The following is a 25,696-nucleotide window of genomic DNA, read 5'->3' on the forward strand; positions in this document are numbered from 1 at the left end:
GTACAATTTCCCCACACCACGTTCCCCGCTTGTTTTACCAGTTGTGAACATGTTGCCGCATTTATCAGTCTCTGTCTTACATCCGTATGTATGTATTCTGAGAGTAAGTTGTAGACATCGTGATTCTTTCTTGTGTTTTTTCCATCACCATTTATGCCCTTACACCCTCTTCCACCTCCACTGCCCCCCCACCCCGTAGTCACCACGCTGCTGTCCGTGTCTGTGAGTCCTTTTTCTTTCTGGTTCGGTCCCCCCACTCCCTCCCCACTCTGAGACAGCGTGATCCTTTATCCCCAAGTAGTTCATTTGTTTTCCTAAAAACAAGAGCGTGCTTTTCCATGGCGGCAGTACAGGGATCAGAATCAGGAAACTCAACATTGACGTCATGCTGCTGTATGATCTACAATCCGGTACACAGTCTTTATTTAGTGGAATTGCAGTCACACCACATTATCACATCTTCCCTCTCCCAGTTAATGTCAAATCATGACTATTTTATGGTTTTATTAAGTAGGCTTTGAAAACACTTTTTCATGAGTTTATATACGATGCTATTGTATGGCTGGTAATTTAAGCCATTCTATTTTCTAAAATTTAGTTAGTTCCAATTTCCCCCTCTCATAATGAATTGAAATAACCATCTTCTTTTTAAGATTTAGTATTCTTTTTTTTAGATAGCATTCTTTTTTTAAAGATTTTATTTATTTATTTTTAGAGAGGGAAGGGAGGGAGAAAGAGAGAGAGAAACATCAATGTGCGGTTGCTGGGGGCTGTGGCCTGCAACCCAGGCATGTGCCCTGACTGGGAATCGAACCTGCGACGCTTTGGTTCACAGCCCACGCTCTATCCACTGAGCTACGCCAGCCAGGGCTTGAAATAACCATCCTTATCATAAATCTTGAACGAATTTCTGATTCTTTTCTAAGACTCAATTCCTAGAAATAGCAGTGCTGAGTCCAATGATGAGAACTTTTTCCAGGCTCTTAGTAAATTGCCATCTAGAAAGGTTGCACCGGTTACCAGGACTCCATGGCCTGGTGGGCGCTCCGGGGCCCAGGTGGGTGACGGGCAGGTGCGGTGAACAGGGCAGGTGGGGTGAGCAGTGGGACCCCTGCCTGCGGTTGCCTGTAGGCACAGGGTGTTTCTGGCAGCCCAGCATGTGGGGGCCGGACGGGAGGCAGCTTACACTAATCTTTTATTTATCCTCTGGCTTTATTTTGAACTACAGCAGAGCACACGAATACAAAGATTCTTTTATACTTAAAAAAAAAATAGGAAGTTGAGAGTTTCATGGAAGGGGTGAAAAGCCGCTCTCTTCTGAATGGGAAAGACTGTCCCACTTCTCCTTTGAGGTTTGCGCCCAGCACTTAGTAATTTGTCGGGAATGGGCTACTGAAATCCACTTAATGTCTTATTTTTAAACTACCAGCGAATTACTTAATCTAGGATTATACATAGCAACCACTGTTTATTGAATCCTAAGTGAAGTCACTTCTATCAAGCAGTTAGCACACTGTGTTAGCCGCGTGGTGGCTGCTGCGCCAGCAGTAGTTGATCTGAACTGTATCAGCCCATTGCCAGAAACGTCACGGACATCATCTCATCCGCACCCCAGCCTGTGCTGCGGAAGAAACCGAGGCTGAAGAAGTTCGTGACTGGCCTGCGATCACACAGGTCGCGAGCAATGGTGCGAGGTGTGACCTCAGGTCTGCCTCTTTCCAGGAGCCCTGAATCTTCAGATCGGTTCTGGGCAGCTTAGGAGCTAACAGAGAGGCACTTAATGGAAACAAGCAACACACGTCCCAGATGCCAATAGACCAGTAGTCGTATGGGAAACCTAGGTTGCCCAGGGAGTCTCCATCTAGGAATAAATTGTCCTATTTCCCTGCTCCTCCTGCTGTCTCTTCCTAAAGCTTTGTGGTGGGGACGCTGCTGGTGGCTGCGAAGCCCCTGACAGAGCCTCTCGCCTCCTCACGCTCTCTCCTCTGCCCCCCTGCCCGTGCCCCTCCCGCCCCCAGTGATCACGTCCTCCTCCGCCCGCGAGTACACCGTGACGGAGCCCGCACGGGACGGGGCTGCCCCCGCCAGCGTCTACACTTACCAGTGGCGCCAGACCATCACCTTCCAGGAGTGCGGCCACGACAGCGCCAGGCCGGCCCCGCCCAGCACCCAGCAGCTCTCGGTGGACAGCGTGTTCGTCCTGTACAACCAGGAGGAGAGGATCCTGCGCTACGCCCTGAGCAACTCCATCGGGCCTGTGCGGGGTGAGAGAGGGCCGCTCGGCCGGGGCGTCCTGGGCCTGCACGCCTGTCCCTGTGCTCTGGGACGTGCTGTTCTTTGTGTCTCACTCTCAGTGAGAAGAAAAAGGTGTAAGAATGTCTCCCAACATAAAAAAAAAAAAATGTCATCTGTGATTGTTAGAAAGCCTGCCCACCTGTGCTCAGCTAACCTAGGCCCTCCTCATGATTCCGTTTGGGGTGGAGGGAAGGGTGGTCGCCTGTGAGTTATCTTACAGAGCCGGCCATCAAGGCCGCAGCTGGCTTTGGCAGGGCTTTTAAAACACTCTGATACCCAACCCCGAAAGGAATGTGTGCTCCGGGCCCGAGGAAATCTAAATAAAACCTGATGAACGCCAGGCACGCTGCCCTCTGCCAGCACATCGTGGGTGCTTCTGGCTGCGCGGAAGGAGCTGGCATCTGGGGAGCTCCTGTGACGTGTGTCAGATTTTACACGGTCCCGGTCTTCACGCCCTCGGGGTTCTGCGTGTTTGGGGTCCAGGCGTTCAGGGCCTTTCTCCTTCTCGGTCACTTCGGATCTCTCACTGCCCCCAGGCCACTTCTCCAGCTGATCCAGTTTGTCCTTGTCTAGCCCCATGGAACGGAAGTGACAACTGCAGCTTTAGACATCAGGGGTTGGCGCTTTTTTTGGCTAAATGGCCAGATCGTGACTATTTTAGGTTGTGCCAACAGCCACCCAGTGTCTATGGCAGTCAGCACAGAAGCAGCCAGAGACCGAAGGCAAGCAACCGGTGCAGCAGCTTCTCGTGAAACTTGACTCACAAAGCAGGCGTGGGCCGAGGGATGCGGTTCGCAGCCCTGAGGGGCCTGGTCTCCCGCCCGGCATTTTTGCTGCAGATTTTGTCACTGCACACCTAATTGGCCTGAAGTCGACATTCCTGCAAACATTGTCACTGTACACCTCATTGGTCGTGCAGCAACATTGTTGCAAAAAGAGGTTAACTGCTGTCCAGCCTGCAGCACCCACTTGGGGAGCCCCGTGAACCCCCAAATGGCTTTGGAGTCAAAGCAAAAGGCCACCTCTGCACATTCCCTTCCTCCACGAGCCTTTCCAAGGGAGAGAGAAATTAAATAGGGGCCGTCTTAAAACAGCACTTCCTCCAGATGCCACAGTTTCTTGTCCCCGAGGTTGCTGGTTTCTTGTTTGGAAACAAGGGCCTGGGAGCAGGAGGGAGGCCCGGTCCCGGAGCCTGCGAGCGCTTAGGTTGCATCGCCGAGACTGGTGGGGTCCGACCCTGCGCACGCTCAGCGGTAGTCACGTAGTTTCCGTTTCCCAAGAGGTCTTTTTAATTCGAGATGTCCTCAATGTCCCTCTTTTTTGTATTGTGATTTTGTCTTTTTTTATGGCAAAATCGCCTTACCGCCAGTTGTGAGGCGGAGATACTGGCTGGGAAGGTGCCGCGGCGGAAGCGCCTGGAAGCGCCTGGAAGCGCCTGCGTGGCTGCTGCGCGGGCCCGGGCCCTGCCCCTCCCTCGGTGGAGGCGGAACCTGCGGGCGCCTCTGAGGTTACTGCTGTCTCTGCCCACACAGAAGGCTCCCCGGACGCCCTGCAGAACCCTTGCTACATCGGCACGCACGGGTGTGACACCAATGCCGCCTGTCGACCCGGCCCTGGGAACCAGTTCACCTGCGAGTGCTCCATCGGCTTCCGAGGAGACGGGCGCACCTGCTACGGTACAGCCTCGCTTCTGATGTGGGGGGGTGTCATGGGCATGTGGGAGAGGCCACACCCTGGGACCCAGTGCTCTGGGAGGGGACCCGGCTCCTGAGATGAGCAGTGATGGCGTGCTACTCGGTGCCCCGTCGGGAATGCTGGGGCCGGTCCAGGGCACCGACTGTCAGCAGCAGAGCAGCATAGATTGCAAGGCACACTCCACGCAGGCGCAAAGGGAAGCTCAAGTCAGCACTGTTTGCAGCTCTCAGAGCGGAACGTCCGCAGGCACGCTGGTGTGAGTTGCTTCACAGACAGCGTCTCATTGAACTCGGCCACTGTGATGAGATAGTCACTTTTGTCTCTTAAAAATTATTTTAGTTGTGCTAAAATACACATCATGGAAAATTTACCAGGTAACCATTTTTAAGTGTGCAGTACAGCGGCATTACACACCTTGCTGTGCAGCCATCACCACCAGCCCTCTCTAGACCTCTGTTTATTCGCAAAACTGAAGCTCTCTTCCCATTAAACCACCTTCCATTCCCCGCCCTAGCCCCTGGCAACCACCGTCCTACTTGCTATGAGTTTGCCTATTCTAGGAACCTTGTATTTGTGGGATCAGCTAGTAACTGTCCTTTTGGAACATGCTTACTTCCCTCGGCCTAACTTTGTCAAGGTTCGTCTATGCTGGAGCATGTGTCTGAGTTTCATTCCCTTTAAAGGCTGGGTGATACTACGGTGTAAGGATACGCTATGTGTTTTAAATCCATTCATCTGTCAGTGGGCACTTGGGGTGCTTCAGCTTCTCCGCATCCTCGCCAACACTTCTTTTCTGTGTTTTTGATGGCGGCCATCCTATTGTGTGGGAAATCCATCCCTCTTTTTATAGATGGGAAAATCGAGGCTGGTTCAAGTGAGCCTCCGGCAGCAGTGGAGCTCAAGTCTGTGACCCCAGTTATGCTGTCTTCCTGTTGAACTTAGAGTTTAACTTCACATATTTTCACATGGACAGCCTGATATTTGCATGTTTGCTGTTAAATTGTAACCTGCCACCAAGGGGCACCTGGATGACTCCTGACTCAATGGAGTGCTTGGCTCCACAAGGCAGGACCGGCTGTGCTTGACGTGATCTGCCACAGTCACAGAAAACCCTCTGGGGTCCTCGCCCGACAGGACAGGTGGCCTTGTGTGCCCTTGCCTTTGTCCTGCGGTCAGTCCTCGTTCTGGCAGATTAGCACGGCGGAATGTGGGCTTACTCCCAGGCTTTGTTCTGGGTCACTGGAACATGCCTCCAAGTGTCAACGCGCTGAGACACTGGGCTGTTGATCAGAAATTGCATTAAGCAGGTCAGTTCATGTATTATTTTGGCTGGAGAGGGCCTTAGGGGAGAGTGAGTGAGAGCCCGTGAGATCCGGTGTGCGCAGCACTGATAAGATGGCGGGTGACCTCTGCGGGGCTGGTGGGCGCGTCTCCATGGGAACTGGGGGGGATTTCCAGCTAGACCTCAGAGCTCTGCTACTTGGCAGAGTGGCCTCCATGTGTTTCTCACCTGGGCGTCTGTAAGGGTAGTTTTGGGTAATCTGTGGGGGGGGGGGGGTGACTCGAGTGTGCACAGGCTTTTAACAAACGGGCGATGACACTGCTCTCAGAGGCCTGGCCTCTGGGAGGGACAAATTGGAGAAACTTGGGAGTTGTTGAAAACACGTGAAAAGTAGCTACTCTGAAAAAAAAAATAGTTCAAAAGGGAGTAGTAATTAATTATGAGAATAATCCAGGATTTCCCCATTGGGTTAGGGAGTGATTCGTGTGAGAGAGAAGTCTCTTCCCAGAGAAGCGCTTCACCAGATACCGAGCGGTAAGCATAGCCGCCAGGCGGACTGTGATGAGTCCTCAGGGACAGTTACCACGGACTCGCCACTTCACTGGAGGAAGAAGTGGAGTCCTGGCCCCAACTCGGAGAAGGGGGATTTAAGTGAGACTCCAGGGAGAGTTTCCAAACTGCAAGGACCACGAGACATGGGTGGGGACGTTGCCCGGTGTCGCCAGTTGGGGTCCTCTGTGTGCACCTGCATGGAGGTGGAGGTTGTGCCCCCCACGGGTCCCACACCCTACCTGCCAGTGGTTCTCCAGGTGGGCTGTGAGGGTTGAGGGCCCTCTTTTTCAGAACACACAAATTCCCTGTCCATAAGGCTTCCCGGAGCGAAGGGAACTTGGAAATGTTCCCAGGGTGATGTTTTCCTGTCCCTTGGCGGAGGCGTCGCAGCCTCGGGGCCCTGCTGTCTGCACACTGCGCCTGGACACCTGTGTCAGAGTGCCCGGGGAGCTGCAGCGCAGGAGAGCAGGAACAGGCTTTGTCGCCCCTGCAGGTGGCTCGGCAGCTGGGGATGAGCTGTGGAGTCCACACTCTATGAGCCCCACCTCCACCCTGCTCCCGCTGGTGGACGCAGCTGCTCCAGGAGGAACTCTGTTCTGTAACCTTCCGGTTGTGCCCAGAGCCAGCATCTTGCCTGAGATCGTGTGACTGAATCATTTCACAGGAACATGCACCACAGTGTATTTTCAAAAAGCTGAGCCCCATTTGGTGTGGGCTTTTGCCTAGGTTTAGGTGCACCCTCAGGCAAAAGTGATTTCTATTGTATCATGTGTAGTGATGTGAAGAGGCTGAAACAAGTCTTCTTTTTTCAAAAATTCGCTGTAGACATCGACGAGTGCTCAGAACAGCCCTCGGCATGCGGGAGCCACGCCGTCTGCAATAACCACCCGGGGACCTTCCGCTGCGAGTGTGTGCAGGGCTACCGGTTCTCGGAAGAGGGGACCTGTGTGGGTAAGCTCTGGAGGGCAGCGTCTCTGACCCTTTCTTCGTGGGGCGCGTGTCGGTGCCTGTGGAATGGTGTCACCGCAGGTGGCGGTGCTGGGCTTTGCAGCTGGGGGCTAGTTTCCAAAGTCGAATCCGACTGTGTCCTCTGCCCCGCAACTCCCTGGGGAGTCACATGCGCAAGGAACGGGCCCTGTTACTGCTCACACTGGCGGCACCATCACCTCACCTGTCATGAGCTCTGTATTATGTTCCATTCTTACGAGGCTGTTTTTGACTCTTTGTTCTTCTAACAGCTGTGAAAACAATTAGACTTGTTTTCCCTTAGCTCCCTGGCCTTGGGATTCCCATGGAGGAACCACCTCCCAGGCCCTCGGGTCCTCTCCCGCCTTGGGCTATCCTCTTCCTGGGTGACATCTAAAAGTCTGTTTGGGGCCGTCCTGCTGCTGGATTTCAGTTTTGCAAACCACAGTGGTACCATAACTTTTTAGCCTTTTCGAAGTACATGAGTTGAGACTATGAATTAGGCCAAGGATGCTTTAGGTTGATGATGATTTGGTGATGATGATGCGCCATCCACAAAGAACCAGATTGTTTGACTTTTCCCACTTTTTCCTACGGCTGCACTTTGAACTGTGGGTTCCAAGATGTTTAAGTTCAAAGATTCTTGGATATTTCCAGTCTGGAGGGCAGTGTGCTGAATGGGCCATCTGAACTCAGTGTTTCTTCCCAATTTGAAACAGATTTCTCTCTTACGGCCTCAGTGACCCTCTCCTCGCCCTTCTCCGCTGTTTGCTCAACCCTGGTGTGCTTTCCGTTTGCTCCGCCTTGAAGCGGGGACGGGGCTGCCGAGGTCACGGGGCGAGGTGGAGGCTTGAGGGCTGGAGGGAACAGGCAGTTCTCATACTTGGAGTATGACCCAAACATCTGTGAATTGAAACAAGCCAGTCCTCTTTGCGCAGAGTTGAGATTTCAGCTCCGCTAACCTTACATCTCTCTTTAAAAAAAAATAGAGAACAATTTCTGTGTATTTGGCCTGATTTCCCTCTCTGCTGTTTTTTTTTAAATCCTCAACTGAGGCTATGTTTATTGATTTTAGCTGGAGAGGAAAGTGAGGGGGGAGGAGGGACATCACTGTGAGAGAGAAACATTGATTGGTTGAATCTGCAACTTATGTATGTGCCCTGACTGGGAATAGAACCCATGACCTTTTGGTGTATGGGATGATGCTTCAAGCAACTGAACCACCTGGCCAGGGCCCCTCTCTGCTTTTTGAGGTGGAGATTCAAAGGTTTGCTTTTCTTGGTAGCAGCATTTATATTACATTTCGGCTCAAACTTGGGTAGTGGATCCTTTACCCCTTGGGTAGTGAAGTGCATGATGTCCCGAGTTTTCTGGATCCAACCATTCCTGATGTCCATGCTTACTGGAGGGGCGGGGGGCGTTACAAATATCTATTCATAGGCACAGGGTTTTAAGGAAGATACTTGACCTCTCTGGGCCTCTGGGCCTCAGGGCCTCACCTGTAAAATGAGGTGACTGGACTGGATCGTGGGTTCCGTGCGTCCCCTGCGCCCTTGGAGCTGCCTTAGGAGCTGCCAGCGAGGCTACAAGGAAGCTGTGGGCAGACTCCTGGCCTCTGGCCCCAACCTCTATGCTTCCACATTTGAATGTGTCCACTTCTGAGCAAGATTTTGTTTGAGTGATGGCTCCCATGGCTCAGAAACAAGTGTGAAAACCACCCGAGGATCATGAAGTTCCTCCAAGACCTGGCACTGGGATGCCTCCCAGTCCTCCCTCTGCCTTCAGACCCTGCGCTGCTCCGTCCCCTGGGCCCTCCCCGCTTTGGTTGCTCCTTTGAGACACACTGTGCAGGGACATGGCTCCCTGGGTCCAACCCAGTTGGCCCCAGGGCAGCCAAACACAGGGCTCTGGCCGCTCGCTGGGTAACTTAGTGGTCAGTGCCCCTCTCCCGGAATCCTTCTTAAGACAGTCTCCGGGTTGGAGGGCGGGGCTGGGAAGGTTTCTCTCTGGGCCAGAGCAGGGACGGATGAGGAAGATCTGGGCCATGTAAGAAGCCGGCACTGTGCCCTGCTGGCCGTGAGGGCTGGGGCTGCCCGAGGTCGTTGCCTGCTGGTTGGAGTCCGTCACAGGAGGGCCGCTTTGTGACGTCCCTACTTGCCATTTTCTCTCCTCCACCGGGTGGGTGAAAACTTGTTTTACAACTAACTGGAACACACAAAGTGTGTTCACGGAACAGACGGGCCTCAGCTCACCCAGCAGTCAGCTTTCTGTGATGACACCGCTCTGCGCAGACTCCGCCCTGTGATGCGTGGCCTGGCGCAGGGAGCGCAGGGAGTGCAGGGAAGTGCGAGGTCCCACTGCGCCCTCACCGGGCGTCTTCACGACGTGCGTGGGCAGCGCACACACCTGCACACCGTCAGGTGGGACGGGGCCAGGCTGAGCTGCGCCTCACCCAGCATTCCTGCTCTTCCTCCCTCCCTGTCGTACTGTGGGGAAGGTTACTCTGAAGCATTCGTTTTTGTGACCTTCTTCACGGTACCTACAGGCCGTGTGAGAGCCCACCTAGAGCTCTTCACACCCTGCCCTTCCCGTCCTCTCTGACACGTGACTCCTTTCCCCAGCCTCTGCTTCCTTCCCCCTTGTTCCCTCGTTTCCCGGCCCACGGGCCTGTGGGTGTCTCGGGACCCCTGTCAGGTGGGTGGCCGCATCTCGGAGCCAGCCACCCACTCTGCTCCTTCCCCATCAGGTACAGTCCTAAAAAAGTGAAACCCCACCTTACAATGTAATTGTAATTTTTAATTCCTAATTTGAGCCCAAATTTCTCTCCTTTCCAAAACTTTTCCCTCCACCCCACAGCGTCCTCCCCTGCAGCGTCCCACTGGGTGGAGGGCCGGGGTCAGAGTTGTAGGGAGTTGTCTCCCTGCAGGGTCAGGAGCTTGAGGACAGCTCGCCGGGCGCCCCCGTGACCCCTCCAGTGTATCAGGTCTCCTTTGGGTGGCCGGGGCGGTGCCTTCTCTCTTGTCGTGATGGGCAGTGGCTGTCCCTGTTTTAAAATGACTCTTCGAATGAACATAATCAGTAAGGCCACCCAGAAAGTCCGTTTGCATGAGGACGGGGCGGGGGGAGCTCCCTGGGCCCCCAAGGGCCTCAAGAAAGACTTTCCTCGTCATCGATGGGAAACAGTAGCTGGAAAATGCCCTATTTATTTTAAAAATGCAAAAGGTGGAAGTAAACTATGGAGTTGACTTTTTAAAGCCTGTTGAAGAAGAAAATTGCATTGGCGTGAAAAGTGGTCTTCCAGAAAGGAAAATATGATTTCAAAAAATTAGGTTATAAACTACCTTTTTCTGTAAACGACTTGAGGATTACGGAAACCCACCCAGAAGAGGGTGGCCGTGAAGGGGACCCCCTACCTACCTGTAGCTTCTGCAGGAGGGCCTCCTCCGTCCGTGAGGGCGGGGCACGGGGAGGCTCTGAGCAAACACAGAGGGATCCCTTATGGGCTGTAAAGGGCACGCACTGGCTGGAAGAGAAGGAGAAGCGAAAGTGCAGGGAGGCCTGTCTGCTGGCGGTTTTCTGTCTGAATAGACCTCTCCCACCTTTCTGGGTCCCAGTTCTTTGAGAGTGTTCCCGTTCCCCCTTTGTGAGCTGAAGGAGTGGGGGGTGGGGTACCTGGAGAAAGGAAGAGTGTTCGGAATGACGGGAGGGGAGAGGACAGAGCAGGGTCCCGGAAACAGGAGTGTGTCCTCGGATTGGTAGCTTCCTGGGTTCCTGTTTGCCAGACAGGAGCTGGGACCACTGGTAGCAATTTAAAATTGGCAACCCTTGGCCCCTGAGTTGTGGCACGATGGTGCCCGTCTCACGGGAGTTCATTTGGCATCCTGGACTCGGGAGTCTGAGCTGCTGGGTACCCAGGCTGGGCCTCCACCTGCCAATACTTGCTGAGCTCACAGACCTATGAAGAGCGTCCCCTTGTTGACCTGTCCCCGGGCAGCGCTTACAGCTCTCTGCCTCGAAGCCCTGGAGGCAAGATAAACAGGATTAATCTTGGGAAGACCCACTGCCTCTGGGATCGTGTATACCACTGCGCCTTCCTGGGAGGGAAGGAAAGGTTCCGTTCTGACGTGGTGAGGCAGGGGACTCTGTCCTGGGCCTAAGAGCTTTAAGACCAGCAGCTAAATGGTGCCGTGGGAGCCACGGAGTACTGAACCAGCCCCTGGAAATCACCCCTTGCCCTCAGCCCTTGGTTTCTCTCTCGAGGCCAGAGCACCAATGGGGTTGTTGGCTCACCTCCGTGTCCCCCACGCACTTCCTGAGCCCTTGTTCCATGAGTCCTCCCATCAGGACCCTGAGATGACAGGAGTCCCATTTGCTGGCCCCCCCTGTGCTTAGCCTGATGCAAGTAGGCTGTTCCAGTGGATAGAATGGAGGCTCCAAGAGTTTGGGGTTCATGCAAGGCCACGTGGCGGGCACGTGCACCCCTGCTAGAGACCCAGGGCTGCCTCCCCCAGAGGCCCAGGCTTTCCCACTGCCCTGGAGGTTTGTTTCCCCTCCCTGGTGGGAAATGTTCGTCCTCAGCTTCAGCATTCACAGTGACTGTCCCGCCTGCCCAGTGAGCCATGGCGGAGCACCGTGCGGAAGTCTCGGGGCCTTAGCTCCAAACAGCCCCTGGCAGAGCTGCCCTAGCAAGTGTGTGCACCCACAACGCTCCTCCTCCATGCCCAGAGGAGGGGGGTTGGGCGTGAGACCTGGTGGGGCGAGAGGCCTGAGGCAGAGCCCTGGGGTGAGAGTGAGCGCGAAAGCCAGGCCGTGTGGATGACCTTGGAGTTGGTGTGCCAGGACAGACCAGAGGTGGTGTCAGGGGGGAGGAGGCCGGAGAGCCGGCAGTTCCAGCCCAGGGGGAGCAGGGAGTGAAGCCTGAGAGATGCCCTCAGGTCTGGGGTCCAGGCACTGCCCCCCCGCCCCAGTGGACTAAACCACTGGCGTGGAGGACCCGGGAGGGGCCCGGGGACGTCGCAGAGGCCTTCCTGCCAACACTGTGCGCCTTGTGTTCGAAGCTATCGTGGACCAGCGCCCCATCAACCACTGCACCACGGGCCTGCACGACTGTGACATACCCCAGCGGGCCCAGTGCGTCTACACCGGAGGCTCCTCCTACACCTGCTCCTGTCTGCCAGGCTTCTCTGGGGACGGCCGGGCCTGCCAAGGTGCGTGGTGACCTGGTTTTCCTCTCTGCATAACCCGGGAAATGCCCTACGTGGGACCTACCATGTGCTAATTCCTGACTCGCCCGAGTGTGAAAGAGCTATTGACCCAACTCTGTTGATAAAGGAGCTGCATTTTTGTCTCTCTGCTAGTCTGAACTCTGTGTTTTCCTTTGGGGGCTGTTCTCATTGGGGGAGACACTTGGCCTCCTCCTAATATTTGGTCCTTGTGACCTGCTTGTTCAGGCAACAATTAGACACCTGTTGTCTGCTAGGAACTGAGGAGATTGCCTGTCTTTTTAGAGAGGGAAGGGAGGGAGAAAGAGAGAGAGAAACATCTATGTGTGGTTGCTGGGGGCTGTGGCCTGCAACCCAGGCATGTGCCCTGACTGGGAATCGAACCTGTGACACTTTGGTTCATAGCCCATGCTCAATCCGCTGAGCTGTGCCAGCCAGGGCTGATTGCCTGTCTTTTATGAAAAACAAAACAAAACAAAACAAAACAAAAACCATCCTTGCATTCTTGGAGCTTGCAGTCTGGCCGTTTATCTAATGAGATGTGTGTGGTCACACCCCTGGCCTGCTGTGATCGTCTCTCCAGGAGGGGTGTGGTCTCCTTACTGAGTGAGTGGGTGCAGAGTCGGGGGTGTGTATGAATGACTCCACAGAGTCCTCACAGACCTGGGAGCTGTCCCCGCTGGCTGTCGGAGCGCTCTGCAGGTGGCTCTAGGTGGGTGGCTGTCCACGCAGTGCCCCAGGCCCTCGTTTTGCAAGACTATTTTATACCACAGAGTATTTCTGAGCAGTCTAAGCTTTTCTAGGATAGATTGTAATTTCCGAGAGACCGTCTCGTCATTTCTGAGCACATGTGCTTTCTCTAGTCTCCGAGGTCTCCCTGTGTACACACTCAGTTATTAATCTGTGTACACACTCAGACATTTTTGAAGCTCTCATTTATGATGACAAGAATCATCTTACGATACAAAAGAATCCTCCCTCTTTTCCGTTTGCAAGCTTGAGTTTTCATGAAAGCATTGTCATTCATGTGAAACACACTAGTTAACGCACAGGACAGAAACTGGGGACTTGGTGTTTTGATAATTAACGTTGAGTGAATTCTGAATCGCTGTCCCTGGAATCAGAAACAGGGTCCCCTAGAGTTGAGCAAGTGGCTTAAATGACTGTGTAAACTGGGAATTGCTGAAGAAACCTCATTGTCCCGGGCCTGGGGGCTGTCTTGCAGATGTGGATGAATGCCAGCCTAGCCGATGCCACCCCGACGCCTTCTGCTACAATACTCCAGGCTCCTTCTCGTGCCAGTGCAAACCTGGTTACCAGGGAGACGGCTTCCGCTGCGTGCCTGGAGGTAAGGCCTTAGGGCCCTCAGAGCTGAGTGCTGAGGGTGTGGCCCTGGGGTCGGGGGGGGGGCGGGCGGGGGGAGGTGAGGCAGTATGGGCTCCACGGGAGTCCTGAGGGCTGTGGAGGCGGGGGATCAGCTCATGGCCCAGTGAATGGGCGTGCAGGTGTGTACTGCTCAACCACGGGGTGCCAGACAGGGACCGAAATGGACCACAGCTGGACTGGCAGCCTGGGGCCTGGTGTCCTGGTGACCTGGTCTGGAGCAGCCTGGCTTCTCCAGAGAAACAGATGCAATACATGTGCATAAATATATATATTCATATTAAAGAGGTTCATTGTAAGAAGCTGGCCTACATGATTGTGGAGGCTAGAAAGTCCCCAGGTCTGCCTCCAGCCAGCTGGGGACTCGGCAGAGCTGATGGGGCCGTTCCTGGGCGGGTGCTGGCAGGCTCGAGACCTGGAAAAGCCAGGGCTTTCATCTGAGTCTGAAGCAGGAAACAGCCCGTGACCCCGTCCTTAGGTTGTCAGGAGGGAAGAATCCTTCTTACTGGGAGAAGGCCCAGCTTTTTGTTCTGTTCCAGCTTTCTACTGGTCGGATGATGCTCACCCCACAAGGGAGGGCAATCTGCTTCACTCAGTCCTTAGAGTTAACGATTACTCTCGTCCAAAACAGCCTCACAGAAACACCTCAAGTAATGGCCAACCACGTATCTGGGCTCTCTGTGGCCCAGTCAAATGTGCACATAACACCGACCATCGCAGGTTCCTGGAGTCCTGGGGAGAGAGCTGGGCTGGGCGAGGGCCGGGGTGAAGGCTCACCAGTGGGCGGGGAGATGCAGCTGAGCTTCCGCAGAAGTGTTTGTATGACCGGTTATACCGGGGCCGTGCGGCCTCTAAGGTTGCCTGTGGACCTGAGAGTCGAGGGGAATCTCGTTGGGTCAGGAGGACGGTGACGGCTCGGGTCAGGGCCAGGGACTTGGGAGGCGCTCGACACGTGCTGCTGGATGAGTGCAGTTGACCGCCACTTGTGCAGAACCTACTGTGTGCTCAGTGCTCTACATACACCGTTTCATGCACTGTTTATCACGATCTTTTTAAAGCAGGTGCTAATACTATCTCCATTTACACTGGGACTTACAGGGTAAAGGCACAGTGGAGGTCCCACAGGTAGGAAGGCCCAGATCCAGATCCCCCACCCGGGCCTGTGGGATGGATGGACCCCAGCTGGGTGCTGTCCTCTGAGCACATGGGCTCTGTCATGAGATGAACCATGTGTTGGACACCCTAGACTGGAGTTAGCCTGTCGTGTTAGTAATTACTTTTAATTACTGCTGCTGTTCTTGGCCAGATGTGTTTATGCCACTATAAATGTTTCAGTAAGAGATCAGTGGAAAGTTCCATTTCACCACTTTTTAAAGCAGTTAATCACTAAAGCAATGTCTGTCCCCTTTGCTAGACTGTCGGTGCCCTGAGGACAGGGTACGTGTACATTTTATCTGTATGTCCCCAGTGTCCGGTGGAGTATGTTGCCCATGGGGGTGCTCACAGCTATTTGGAGTTGTTGAAGGAAAAATGAATACACCCATTTGCACTCCTCCTGGCAGTGTTTATCCACACTCTCAGCAGGATTGGGTGGGTGTGATCAGTTTTCAGGATAGCTGCCCATCCAAAAGGAGAAAACTATCAGGTTAAAATTTAGAATTTTGATGTATAGTAGTACATGTTGCTGATCTAAATTGTTTTCTTCTGCTTAGAATAATGATCAGCCAACTACCACTCATGGGTCAAGTCCTGCCCACCTCCTGTTTTTGTAACTGCAGTTTTATTGGACCACGGCTGTGCTCATTAGCATATGTGTACTGTGTGGCTGCTTTCATTCCACAAGGTGGAGTCTGGTGGTTGTGACAGAGTCTGTGAAGGCTGGCAAAGCCTAAAACGTTTACCACCTGGCCCTGTGCGTGTATGTATGTACTGAATTGCTCAATGAATTGTATTTCTGTGGATCATGATCAGAAGGTTTGAAAGCCACCATATTAGTTATTATCTTTTGCTGTGTGACAAATTATGCCCAAAGTTAGCTTCAAACAATAAACATTTGTTACCCCATAGTTTCTGCGAGTTAGAAACCTGGGAGGATCTCAGGTGGGAGTCTTGTTCAGGGTCTCTCATGAGGCTGTTGTCAGACAGAAGCCAGAGCTGTGGTCGGGCCTGAGGTCCATCTGGGGCTAGTGGGTCCACGGGCCGATGGCAACCTCGGCTCCTCGTGGACTGGGGACCGAGGATCTCAGTGGCTCACAGCACGGGTCCTCTCCACAGGGCTGCCTGTGTGTCTTCAAGACCTGGCAGCTCACTCCCTGCAGAGCAAGTGGTGAGGGAGAGAGGACCCAAGAGGGGAGCCACAGTCTTTTGTAACCTAATCTTGGCATGGCAGTGCTGTCGCTTCTGCTGATGCTGTTAGTCACAGGCCAACCGTGTAACAGTGGGAGAAGGGACTGCACAAGCGTGAGAACACCACCAGGAGGTGGAGATCCAGGGACGGTACAGCGCCAGCCTCGCCTGGACGGTGTCTGGGGAGTGTCACCACGAGGGTTGGGGAATGTGGGGAGCTATGAGAGGGCCAGAGAGGAGAGTGAGAAGTCCTGGGCTGGACGTGGGAAGCCTGGTGCTGAAGGGCAGACACCGCTCCTGTGGGATTCGATCCGCTCTCCAAGGCTGGCTCCGGCCCACACGCACCAGCTCACGGCGTCGCCGCCTCGGCACACACCATGCCCCGCACAGAGAGGGGCGGTTTAGGGTCCAGCAAGTAGGGAGGAGGAACAACGTAGAGAAAACACGAAGTGTTGTTGTTGTTTGCGTCTCCATTTGCACTTCATTTCAGCCAAACCCGGGTTAGAGAATCTGAATTTCCCAGTTGGAGCTGGAAGGGGCTCTAGAACTTCTGTAATTCATCTCCTTTGTTTTACAAATAAGGAACGTGAGACCTGAGTCATTTCTTAGTTTTACAGAAAGATTTCTTGAACGCTTTATATAGAAATTTAACAGAAATTTTCTCAAAATTGAGTAAGAAGTTTTTAAAAGAAAACCATTCCGAAGGCTTCCTGTGTTGGCTTAGATTATTTTTATTATGGGGAAATCGAAGGACCCACTTGTTTTATAACTATAAAGTCAAAACACATTTATAAATTAAATAAAATTACAAATCATAAATTTCCGGGGAACCTTCATTTAAGGTGCCAGACAGCCGTCTGAGGTGAAGCCGGCGTCCCAGCTGTTGGCTCTGCTGCGTGATTCCGTTCGGCCTGCAGAGAAGCTGGGATATTTCTCATCTGAAAGACGAGACTCCCCGACCCCACCCCTCCTCTCACGTGGCCCCATTTCCGTCCTCCCTTTGTAGTTTAATTCCTCAGAAGGGTCGTCTGGAGTTACTGCACCCACTTCCTCTTCTTACATTCCCTTTTTTTCCTACCATTTCATTATAAAATGAAACTTAGATACAGAAAGTCATACAGAGCAAAGTACAGCTCAAGGAGTTATTCTAAGTTGACCCTTGTAGCTACCACTCCGGGCAAGAAGTAGGACTTGACCAGCAGCCCCAGCAGCCCCTCCAGGTGCTTTGTCCCTGTCAGAGCCTCCGTCTCCCCGAAAGTAGCCGCCACCTCAACTTTTACAATAATCACTTCCTGGCATTTCTTCATAGGTTATTTATCATAGTGTGCATTCCTGGACACTAGAGATTTAGTGTTCCTCCTTTTCCTGTCTGTAGTTCCCTCTTCCAGCCTTCCTTTTCCTTGCATTTTGTGCATTGAAGAACCCACGACCTTGAGCCATGCACTTCCCCACAGGCTGGATTTTGCTGCTCGTCGCATGGCCCGTCTGCTCTGACGGCCGCACACTCACAGCCGGGTCCAGAGGCTGGATCAGATGCGGGTTCAGCCCTTTCGGCAGGACTGTAGGTGGTGTGTTACCTTCCATCCGAAGCGCATAACGTCTGTTCGCCTCAAGCTTTCTGACGTTAGGAGCCATTCGTGATTATGACCTCAGTCCATTCATGTCTAGAGAGGGGCAAACAGTGAGATTCTGGATCTGTCGGTTCTCGTTTACAGGTTGAAATTGGTCTGCATTGCTCAGGTCCTTTTCATTTCTACTGGGCGGCAGAAAACGTGACGGTCGCATTCTGTTGACTCTTTTTGTCATTTGTTCGTTGGAGTACTTAGAAAATGCTTCCCCTCACATATCCTTTCGTTGCGCGGGGGCACGTTTCATGAAAAGCAGGACAAATGCCTGGGTTTTCCCCTTGTTTGCTAGTTGTCAGGACAGAAGATTGATTCCTTATCAGCCACTGAAAGTGACTGACACATTTTTAGTTTTTTAATATCATTATAAACTCAGGGGCCTCAATTGGCTGTCATTATTGTACTCCTGGTAGCTCAGAGTCCCTCCCATCTTTGGCCCATGGAACCTCTTCCAGTCGGCCCCTGGTCCATTTTTTTCTCAGGTCTTTTTTTATTTTTAATTACTTTATTGTTGTTCAATTACAGTTGTCTGCATTTACCCCCCTCCACTCCCCGCCACCCCAGCCAAACCCACCTCCCTCCCTCACTTCCATCCTCCCCTTTGTTTTTTTTTTAAGATTTTATTTATTCATTTTTAGAGAAGGAGAGAAATATCAACGTGTGGTTGCCTCTCATGTGCCCCATACTGGGGATCTGGCCCGCAACCCAGGCATGTGCCCTGACTGGGAATTGAACTGGTGACCCTTTGGTTCGCACCCCACGCTCAATCCACTGAGCCACACCAGCCAGGGCCTCCCCTTTGGTTTTGTCCATCTGTCCTTCATAGTAGTTCCTGAAAACCCTTCCCCGATTCGCCCCTGGTCCTTTTGACATGATCCCAGTGGCCTCTGACAGCTTGCTTGCTCTCTGGTGGGACCAGGTGTGTTTGGGTTCATGTGTATGTCCTGCCTCAGAACCAGAGCCAGCCCTTCTCCATGAAGCCTTGGTTTCTTTCCATGGAAAACAGTATTGCAGGACGGTGATCTCATTACTAGGGGTGCTCAGACAGAGCTAGGAACACCTTATGAGTTCATGTTGGTATCTCCAGTTCAAATTCACAACTACGGGATTTTTCTTAACCGCTTCTGGATTGTATCTAGAACTGTTTTTCTCCGCATGAGAATCCTGGTTCTCACCGCGCAGTGGGTGATGAGATTAGACTAGACCACAATTCCTTATTGGCTTTAGCTCACACACTCACCTAACAGTCTGAGAATAGTGCTACCAACACTACCACCACCAGTACAATTTCTGAGACCAGAAGCTTTTTGCATCTGCTCTCTGCATCCCCTCCCCTTATTTTTACGGTTGCACCCCTATTGCCCGAGCCTGTAGACATTACATACATTCCCTCCCTTTCTACCCTGCTTTGGTCTTAGTTCAAGGAGGAACTGTATTGCTTGTTACCTGGCCTTAAGTCAGTGTCTCTCTCTGGTTTCATGATTGTCAGAAGCTTCCTCTCTGGTCGATTCCTTGAAAGGGCTCCTGCCAACACTATTGCTTGGTTCACTTTCTTTCCTGGACTGTCTCAGATTCCTTCTGACATAAAGCATGCCAGTTGCAAATGCAAATGATCACCAAAGGTAATTTCCCCCTTTTTAACCTAGATGCCCAAAGGACTTTTTCTTTGCCTTCTATCGTTCCCTTCAGAAGATCAGTGGTTTTACTAGAATATGGCTTGGTGTTGGTCATTCTGAGTCTGTATTGGTAGTTACATGTGTGCTTTTTCAATTTGTCATTTCAGATCTTTAGTTTTTAATATCAGGATTTTTTTTCTTGAATTAACAGTTTCAGTGTTTGTTCTGTAACCGGAAAAGACACTGACGTTTGGGCTGCCTGTCACTACCAAATCCAATAAGCAATGACAGCGATTGAACCTTTTATGGGCACTTTATTCAGATGGCTGGCGATCTGAGAAGATGGCGGGTTCATACCCTAACAGACCATCTTCCCTTCTCTTTCCTGGCCAGATCTTTTATAAGGGGGGTGGGGGAGGACAAGCAAGGTGCAGTGAGGGCTTTGAAATTCAGAGAGGATTAAGTGAGCAAAGCTGCAGCATTCCTGTCCTGGGCTGTTAGATGTTGGGGGGGGGGGGGGCGGTCACACAAAAGGCCCGGATGCCTCCAACTTGTCCCCAGGCCATAATCTCTAGTCAGTGCCCCAGGAGGTCGGCTGCTTTTCCTGGGAGCCAGGATGGGCCTTATCTGTAGTTTCTGAAACAAAAGCATAACATACACATTACTTGCTAGACTTACAACTTTTTACCTTAAACTAAAATTTTCCAACTCTTGAGTCCCCTATCAGTTCTCTCCTCCCTTTGGTGTACTTCTTCGGGGGCTCCCGTTTTGCGTGTTGAGCCTCCTGGGCCTGTCTCCAGTCTCGGTCCCCTTCTCAGATTCATTCCGCCACCTTTCTTTCCGGCTCCAAGCAGTTCCCTCATCTCCACCCTCGGTTCCTTTCAAAGCAGAATGTCTTGTGTTTATTCACTTTATGTTGCTTCTAGTTTGGTCTTCACTTCTGACATGATTTTTTTTTCTTTTATTTCTACCTCTTTCCTGAATTCTGTTGCCTCATTTCTGAGTTTGTCAGGTTCTGATTCATTTTGTTCTTGCACGTCCCACAGCGTTGTCTTACTGTTTTTGCTTATTTTGAAATAATAGAAGTTTGTCGCTTTCGATCTCTTTATTGTCTTTTTGCTTATTGTCACTTTGGATTGGATTTGACCTCCATGCTTTACTGTTGCTTGTTTTCATACGAAGCTTCGTGTCCCCAAACTATGGGAAAGAAGCTTGTTTCAAATACCTTCCCTAACTGTCAGAGCTTCCTCTTTTGTTCTCTTGGCAGAGTTCTTAAAAATACTCCAGCTTTCGAGATGTCCCGGCTCTGTCCCCTCCCTCCCCTGCATCTGGCTGTCTCCTTCCCTGTCCCTGCTGTCTTCAGCATGCCGGACTGGGCTCCCCTTCCCAGCACTTTCTTCCACTGGGGGGCCCTGCCGGCCAGGTCAGTGTTGAGAATTCCTGGAGGTTGGGTCTCCAGCCCCTTGAGGCTTTGCAAATAGTCCCAGGCGGGTAGGAGAGCCCTCTGAGCTTCAGGGGCTACATTCCGCTTTGCTCTCTGAGAGCTCTTAACGGGTTGGGGCTCCCCATTTCCCAGAACTCTCAGAGGCCTGTTGCTTCCCTCCACTTTGTCCTCATAGGCACTGCCCCCTGTGGCTGCTGCTGTGGCCTCCCCTGCTTGTGCCTGGGGTTCATAGGACTCTTTGTCACCTCCCTTTGTTGTAAATGTTTTCTGCAGATTTGGAGGTTTGCTGTCTAGTCACTCTGTGCGTAATTAGATTCTAAAATGGGATGGTTACCTTCTTCCCAGAGTCCCTGTTGCTCTTGAACCGCTGCCACTGGGCTGTGCCCCCGCCCCCACCTCCACCCTGGACCCGCTCCTGCAAAGTCCCCGGTGACACCTACCTCTCAGATCTCAGACCCCACCTTTCCCAGTAGCACCTGGTACAGTTGATCCCGCCTTCCTTCCCGAAACACCCTCCTCATTTGGTGCCTGGGGCACCCATCGCTGGCCTGTGTGTCCCTGGGGGACAACTAGTCTAGTCAGTGGACACAGGTTTAGAGAGACCTAACTTGCCCAAGGCCCCCAGCTAATTGGAGCGCAGCCAGGACCAGGTGTGAATGTTTCTTAAGCATCTGTCATGCACTCAGCAGTGAGTTCAGCCTGTGGACAGTAAGGTCCGTGCAATGGAGGCGTTCACAGTATTAGTGGGCAGGAAACGGGGTGGGGGGGCGGCATTTGTAACTCCTAGGGAATCTGTAAGTGTAGCCAGGGACTGGAGACCCCGGGAGAGAGGCCCCAGAGAGCTGGGGAGGGTGTGCATGGCTTTGCAGGATGGGTAGGATTTGAACGGGAGATGGGGTGGCATAATGAGGAGGAGAGGCTAAGGTTAGGCAGCCGGGGGAGGTCGGGCCTGAAAGCCAGGCCCCAGTGACCCTGCTGATGACTCTGGGCCTCCCAGCTGTCCCGGGCCCTCGTGTCTCTTGGGTGGTGTCACGGCTGAGCCTTGCAGCTCCTCCGTCCCGTCTTTCCTCCAAGGCCTCTCGCCTGAACCCAGGGGGCTTTGTAGGCCACCCTCCCCGACACCCGGAACTCAGCCTGCAAACCCGCAGCCTCAGTCGGTGAGCCCTTCACCCCGGCTGCTGGGCCCAGCCCCGTGCCGTGCACGCTAGGAACAAGCAGGTTTGTTGCCCTTGCGTCAGGCCAGCCCTTGACCACAGGGCATAGGCGTCCTCCTCTGCACCCACCGCAGCCTGTTCGGGCCGGCCAGCCACTCACAGTGCCACCCTGATGGGGCCCTGAGCACCCCAGGCCTCCTACCAGCTCTGACCCTTGCTGCTCGCAGGGTACCTGCTTCTGGCAGGTCTCAGTAAGTGCTTGTAACACAGAGTCAGGATGCAAGGGGCCATGGCACTCCTGGTTTAGGAAACGTCACGAATACGGTAGTTTGACACCCTGTGCTGGCAGGATGTCTGGAGATGTCGGCACAGCGGTGGGACCCAGGAGCCAGTTCTGTGCGATGAGGCTGCACACAGACTGCAGGTGCTTTTCCTCTGCCCGTGGTTTCCCGGCTTTGTGCGTCCGCAGACCTCTGGCCCCGTTCTGGTTGCTGGTTCCCTCCCCACTCGGGGCCTTGTCTCTCCTCTCCCACCTGTCAGGACTGGGGATGCGTGTTGGCGAGGGGCTGGAAGACAGCTCATAGGTAGAGGTGTCTTCGTCCTCATCATCATCTGGCAGCCTTCTTAGTACACCCCTGGGAAAGTAAGGATAAAGACCACATCAGACTGACACTGCCTCCTTCCCTGGTAAATCCCCATTCTGAGAAACTTGGCAATCTTGGACGAATCACTGTCTGTCTGGCAGCTGATGAGACGAGGCCACGGGCCAGGAAGTCTGAACCCCCCAGCAGAGCGCAGGCGTGGTTGTCAGGCCACAGGAGCTCCTCGGAGGGTGTGTGCAGAGGCCACCAGGCACGGTGGCACCTGGCGGGGAGGGTGGTGTGGACTGTGCACGAGGAACTGAACCACCGGCCCCTCCCCGAGTTCCTCTAGCCAGCAGTAAGGAGATCAGATGCTGCGAGCCCTATTTATTTAAAATAGCATGGGTGAGGACATTGAACCAGGCAAGGGAATGGGGTACAAATCGAGAGATTGAAAAGGTGGGTTTTTCTGGACTTCTTCCTCTGTTTCATTTTCCTCTCCTTCTCTTTGTCCCGAACCTCAAGAAAAGTCACCCTAGACCTTCTGCTGTTCCCAGATAAGTATCAGGTCTAGAATGCTTCTCCCTGAGCAGCTCAAACTAGGGGAGTAAAAAGAACCCAGCCTGAATCATCATTTCATCAACCGGAAACAAGGCCAGGAAATGCATCCTTATTGTCCCATCCCCGGCCCCCCACCCCTGGCCCTTAAACTCCCCATGGGGCCTGGGGCTCCCCCTAGAGCTGCTGGCCAGGCTGAGAACCGTCCCAGGAAAACCAAGGATGTCCCAGCTGTCCCTAATACGTGAATTTCCATGTCCTGGGTCACTACTGAGGTTTTTCATTCCACTGTGAATTCTAGCTCACTTGAGGTTTTGAATGTCGGCCAAACACCATGCTAACACGAAACTGTCAGCCCCGCTCCCTTAAAGGTTTGGGGCAGTGCACACAGAGCAGGCTGTTTGCTCGTTGGAAAGGCAGCACCGTGGACACACGTGGATGGGAGGGAAATGGGTTTGTGGGCCTCAGATGATTTTGGCAAGTGTGTTATGCCAGCCTGTGACTATTACCACTGACAGTGTGTGTAGTGTGCGTGAGCTGTGGTGGGTGCAGAGAGCGGGGGCGCCGGGCCAGGGACCCAGAGACCCTGGTTCCAGCCTAAGCTGAGCCACTCCCTGCACTGTGGCCCCTTCTCACGGGGTGTAAAAAGCATGGCTGCCTGATGCATGGGATTGTAGTGAGAATTAGGTGAAATGTGTGAATGGAGACAGCTTATATGGAAACTCTAAAACCCTGTGTTATGTACGATATTGAAGTAAGCACCCTATGTTTCAGAGTGAACACAGCCTAACACTTTTATTCTTAACCAGATGGCTTGTTTCTGGCTTTGTTTGGCTCTTGTTACATCAAATATGTTTTTTTTTTTTAATTAGCCTTTGAGACAAAAACATACACAGTGTTCCCTTGATGGGTTCAACTGCAGCTCACTGCCGCTGTCGAGGCGCAGCCACGTCCAGCCAGCGGTCGGAGAACTGGCAACGTGGCCAAAAAGTACTTTAAACATTTATTGGCAACATGTGCACAGAGCACCAACGTGAGTGCGGGATGAAGGCTCAGCTACACTCGGGTGCGTCATTGTGAATGTGGGCGGGGACTGAACGCTCCCTCCGTGAGGTGAGCGTGGTCTCATTGCGTTGTCCTTGCTGCTCAGAGCGTTGCTGGAAGGTTAGTTACTGCCCCCGCCGCCGTCCTGCCGCTGAAGGGGTCACGGCTTCACCTGCACCGTTGACGTGCTGGAGATAACAGCAGGAGCGCTGGAACTGGGAATCGCAAACATTTCTCAGAGAAAGAATGCTTGAAATATATATATGCCAATATTCTATGACTACAATATATCCTGTATATATACTATATACTACATTGATATATGAATTAGCATGTTTAGATAAAGTTCCCCCAGCACAAGTGGTACCCTAGAGCAGAGGCTGACAACCACAGCCCCCACAGGCCAAATCTAGCCTAATGCCCATGTTTATAAAGTTTTATTGAAACACTCCTATGTTTACGTACTAAACTTCATTGCTCTCATGCCGTAACCACAGAGTTGAGTAGTCATAAAAGGGACCCTGACCCACAGAGTGGAAGAGTTGGTGGAGCCCTGCCCCAGGTCTGTAGCCGCATCTCCCCTTGAAGGTCGCCAACAGCGCGTGGGTGCACCTTGGTGCTCCATGCTGGGAGAGGATCTCGGTCTCCCCTTGTGTCTGCTCTGTCCCGGGCCCCTCTGTCAATACTCCGGCTGGACCGCCACTGAGTTCCCCGTTCCCTGGCTCCAGACTGTGAGCTCCCGGGGGGCGGGCTGCAGTCATTCCCTGGGTCACAGAGAGGCAGTCACTCGCTGCCTCGGAGCCTGGAGTGGGCCCAGGGAGGTCAGGCAGGACTTGTCGCTGTGACAGGCCACAGTGACAGAGCCTGGGGGGCCTGGAGGAAGGGAGGAAACGCCAAGTGGTTTAAAGGGTTAACTGGGGGGAAGGGGTGGGGGTGTCGCACAGTGAGCAGCCCACGGAAAGGCCTGGAAGGGGGGCAGCTGACAGAGTCCCCTTTGGGGGGGTGTGGGCAGTGCGGTTCCCGCGGGTGTCTGGGCGGGGCCGTGCAGGACAGGCGGGGGCCACCGCTGGCCTGGCCCTGTGCTGGTCGGACTCTGGCTGTGTGGAACCAGCCACAGCGCCACATAGGGTCTGGGAGTTGTTTATTCTTGGCCGCAGCTTGTTATCAGCAACTCCCCACAGATCCAGAAGTATTTCCGGCTCTGGGATGTGAGTTGCGGCGCAGTTAGGAGGCCGTGTTTTGTGCTAAACGTGAGTGTGTCATTAAAGAGACACACACGCGCGTTGGTGAGTGTGCCTTCTGCCTTCGGTCCCCAGATCTTTGGCCGTGACTCAATGAAGGTAGTGCAGAAGTTTGATTTTTTAAAAAGACAAATGTAAGAGAAAACATTTTTTAAAAAATTTAAACCAAGTGCCAGTGCTACCCTTCCAGTCGTTCAGGGGAGGGCGCACAGAATGGGCCGCTCCGCACGCTATTCAGCCGCAGAAGGAAGGAAGTGTTCGCTGATAACGAGGCTGCGGCCTGAGTCAGAAACTTGCTGCCGAGTGTGAACAGCCCGGCACAGAGGCTCACGTGTCGTGGGATTCCGTTTACATGACGTGTTCGGGGTAGCCACAGAGCAGACTGGTGGTTGTGGGGGCGGGGGGCCACGGCTCGGGAGGCGTGGGTTTCCTTTGCGGGGAAATGTGCCGGGACGGGATGGGGGGTGGCCCCACAGCACTGCGATTCCGAAATGCCCCTGGATTGATCCCTTAAAATGCTTTGTTTCGAGTGATGTTGATTTTGCCTCAACCTTGAAAAGAAAAACTGCCTAGGAGAGAAAAGCAAATGCAAATATAATCTTTTTTTGACTATTCAGTCCATTAAATACAAAGATGTTTTGAATTTTAAAAAGCTGGTAAAAGGCACCCAAGTGCTGACCAGGCAGCTCCCA

The 25,696-nt window shown here is 53.0% G+C and overlaps 1 protein-coding gene across 1 annotated transcript in view; it reads left to right on the top strand.

Annotated features, from left to right (window-relative positions):
• The window catches only part of NID1 (nidogen 1), a 70,071-nt gene that overhangs the window by 31,595 nt on the left and 12,780 nt on the right, over nt 1–25,696 (top strand). The window contains exons 8-12 of the mRNA XM_045860569.1: nt 2,019–2,264; nt 3,828–3,971; nt 6,650–6,775; nt 11,848–11,997; nt 13,238–13,360. Of these exons, the coding sequence (XP_045716525.1) occupies nt 2,019–2,264; nt 3,828–3,971; nt 6,650–6,775; nt 11,848–11,997; nt 13,238–13,360 (789 nt within the window). The remainder of the gene's footprint in view (nt 1–2,018; nt 2,265–3,827; nt 3,972–6,649; nt 6,776–11,847; nt 11,998–13,237; nt 13,361–25,696) is intronic.

Source organism: Phyllostomus hastatus, unplaced genomic scaffold (assembly GCF_019186645.2).
Source record: "Phyllostomus hastatus isolate PE091 unplaced genomic scaffold, TTU_PhHast_1.1 phas_contig_148, whole genome shotgun sequence".
In the NCBI taxonomy this organism is placed as follows: Eukaryota; Metazoa; Chordata; class Mammalia; order Chiroptera; family Phyllostomidae; genus Phyllostomus; species Phyllostomus hastatus.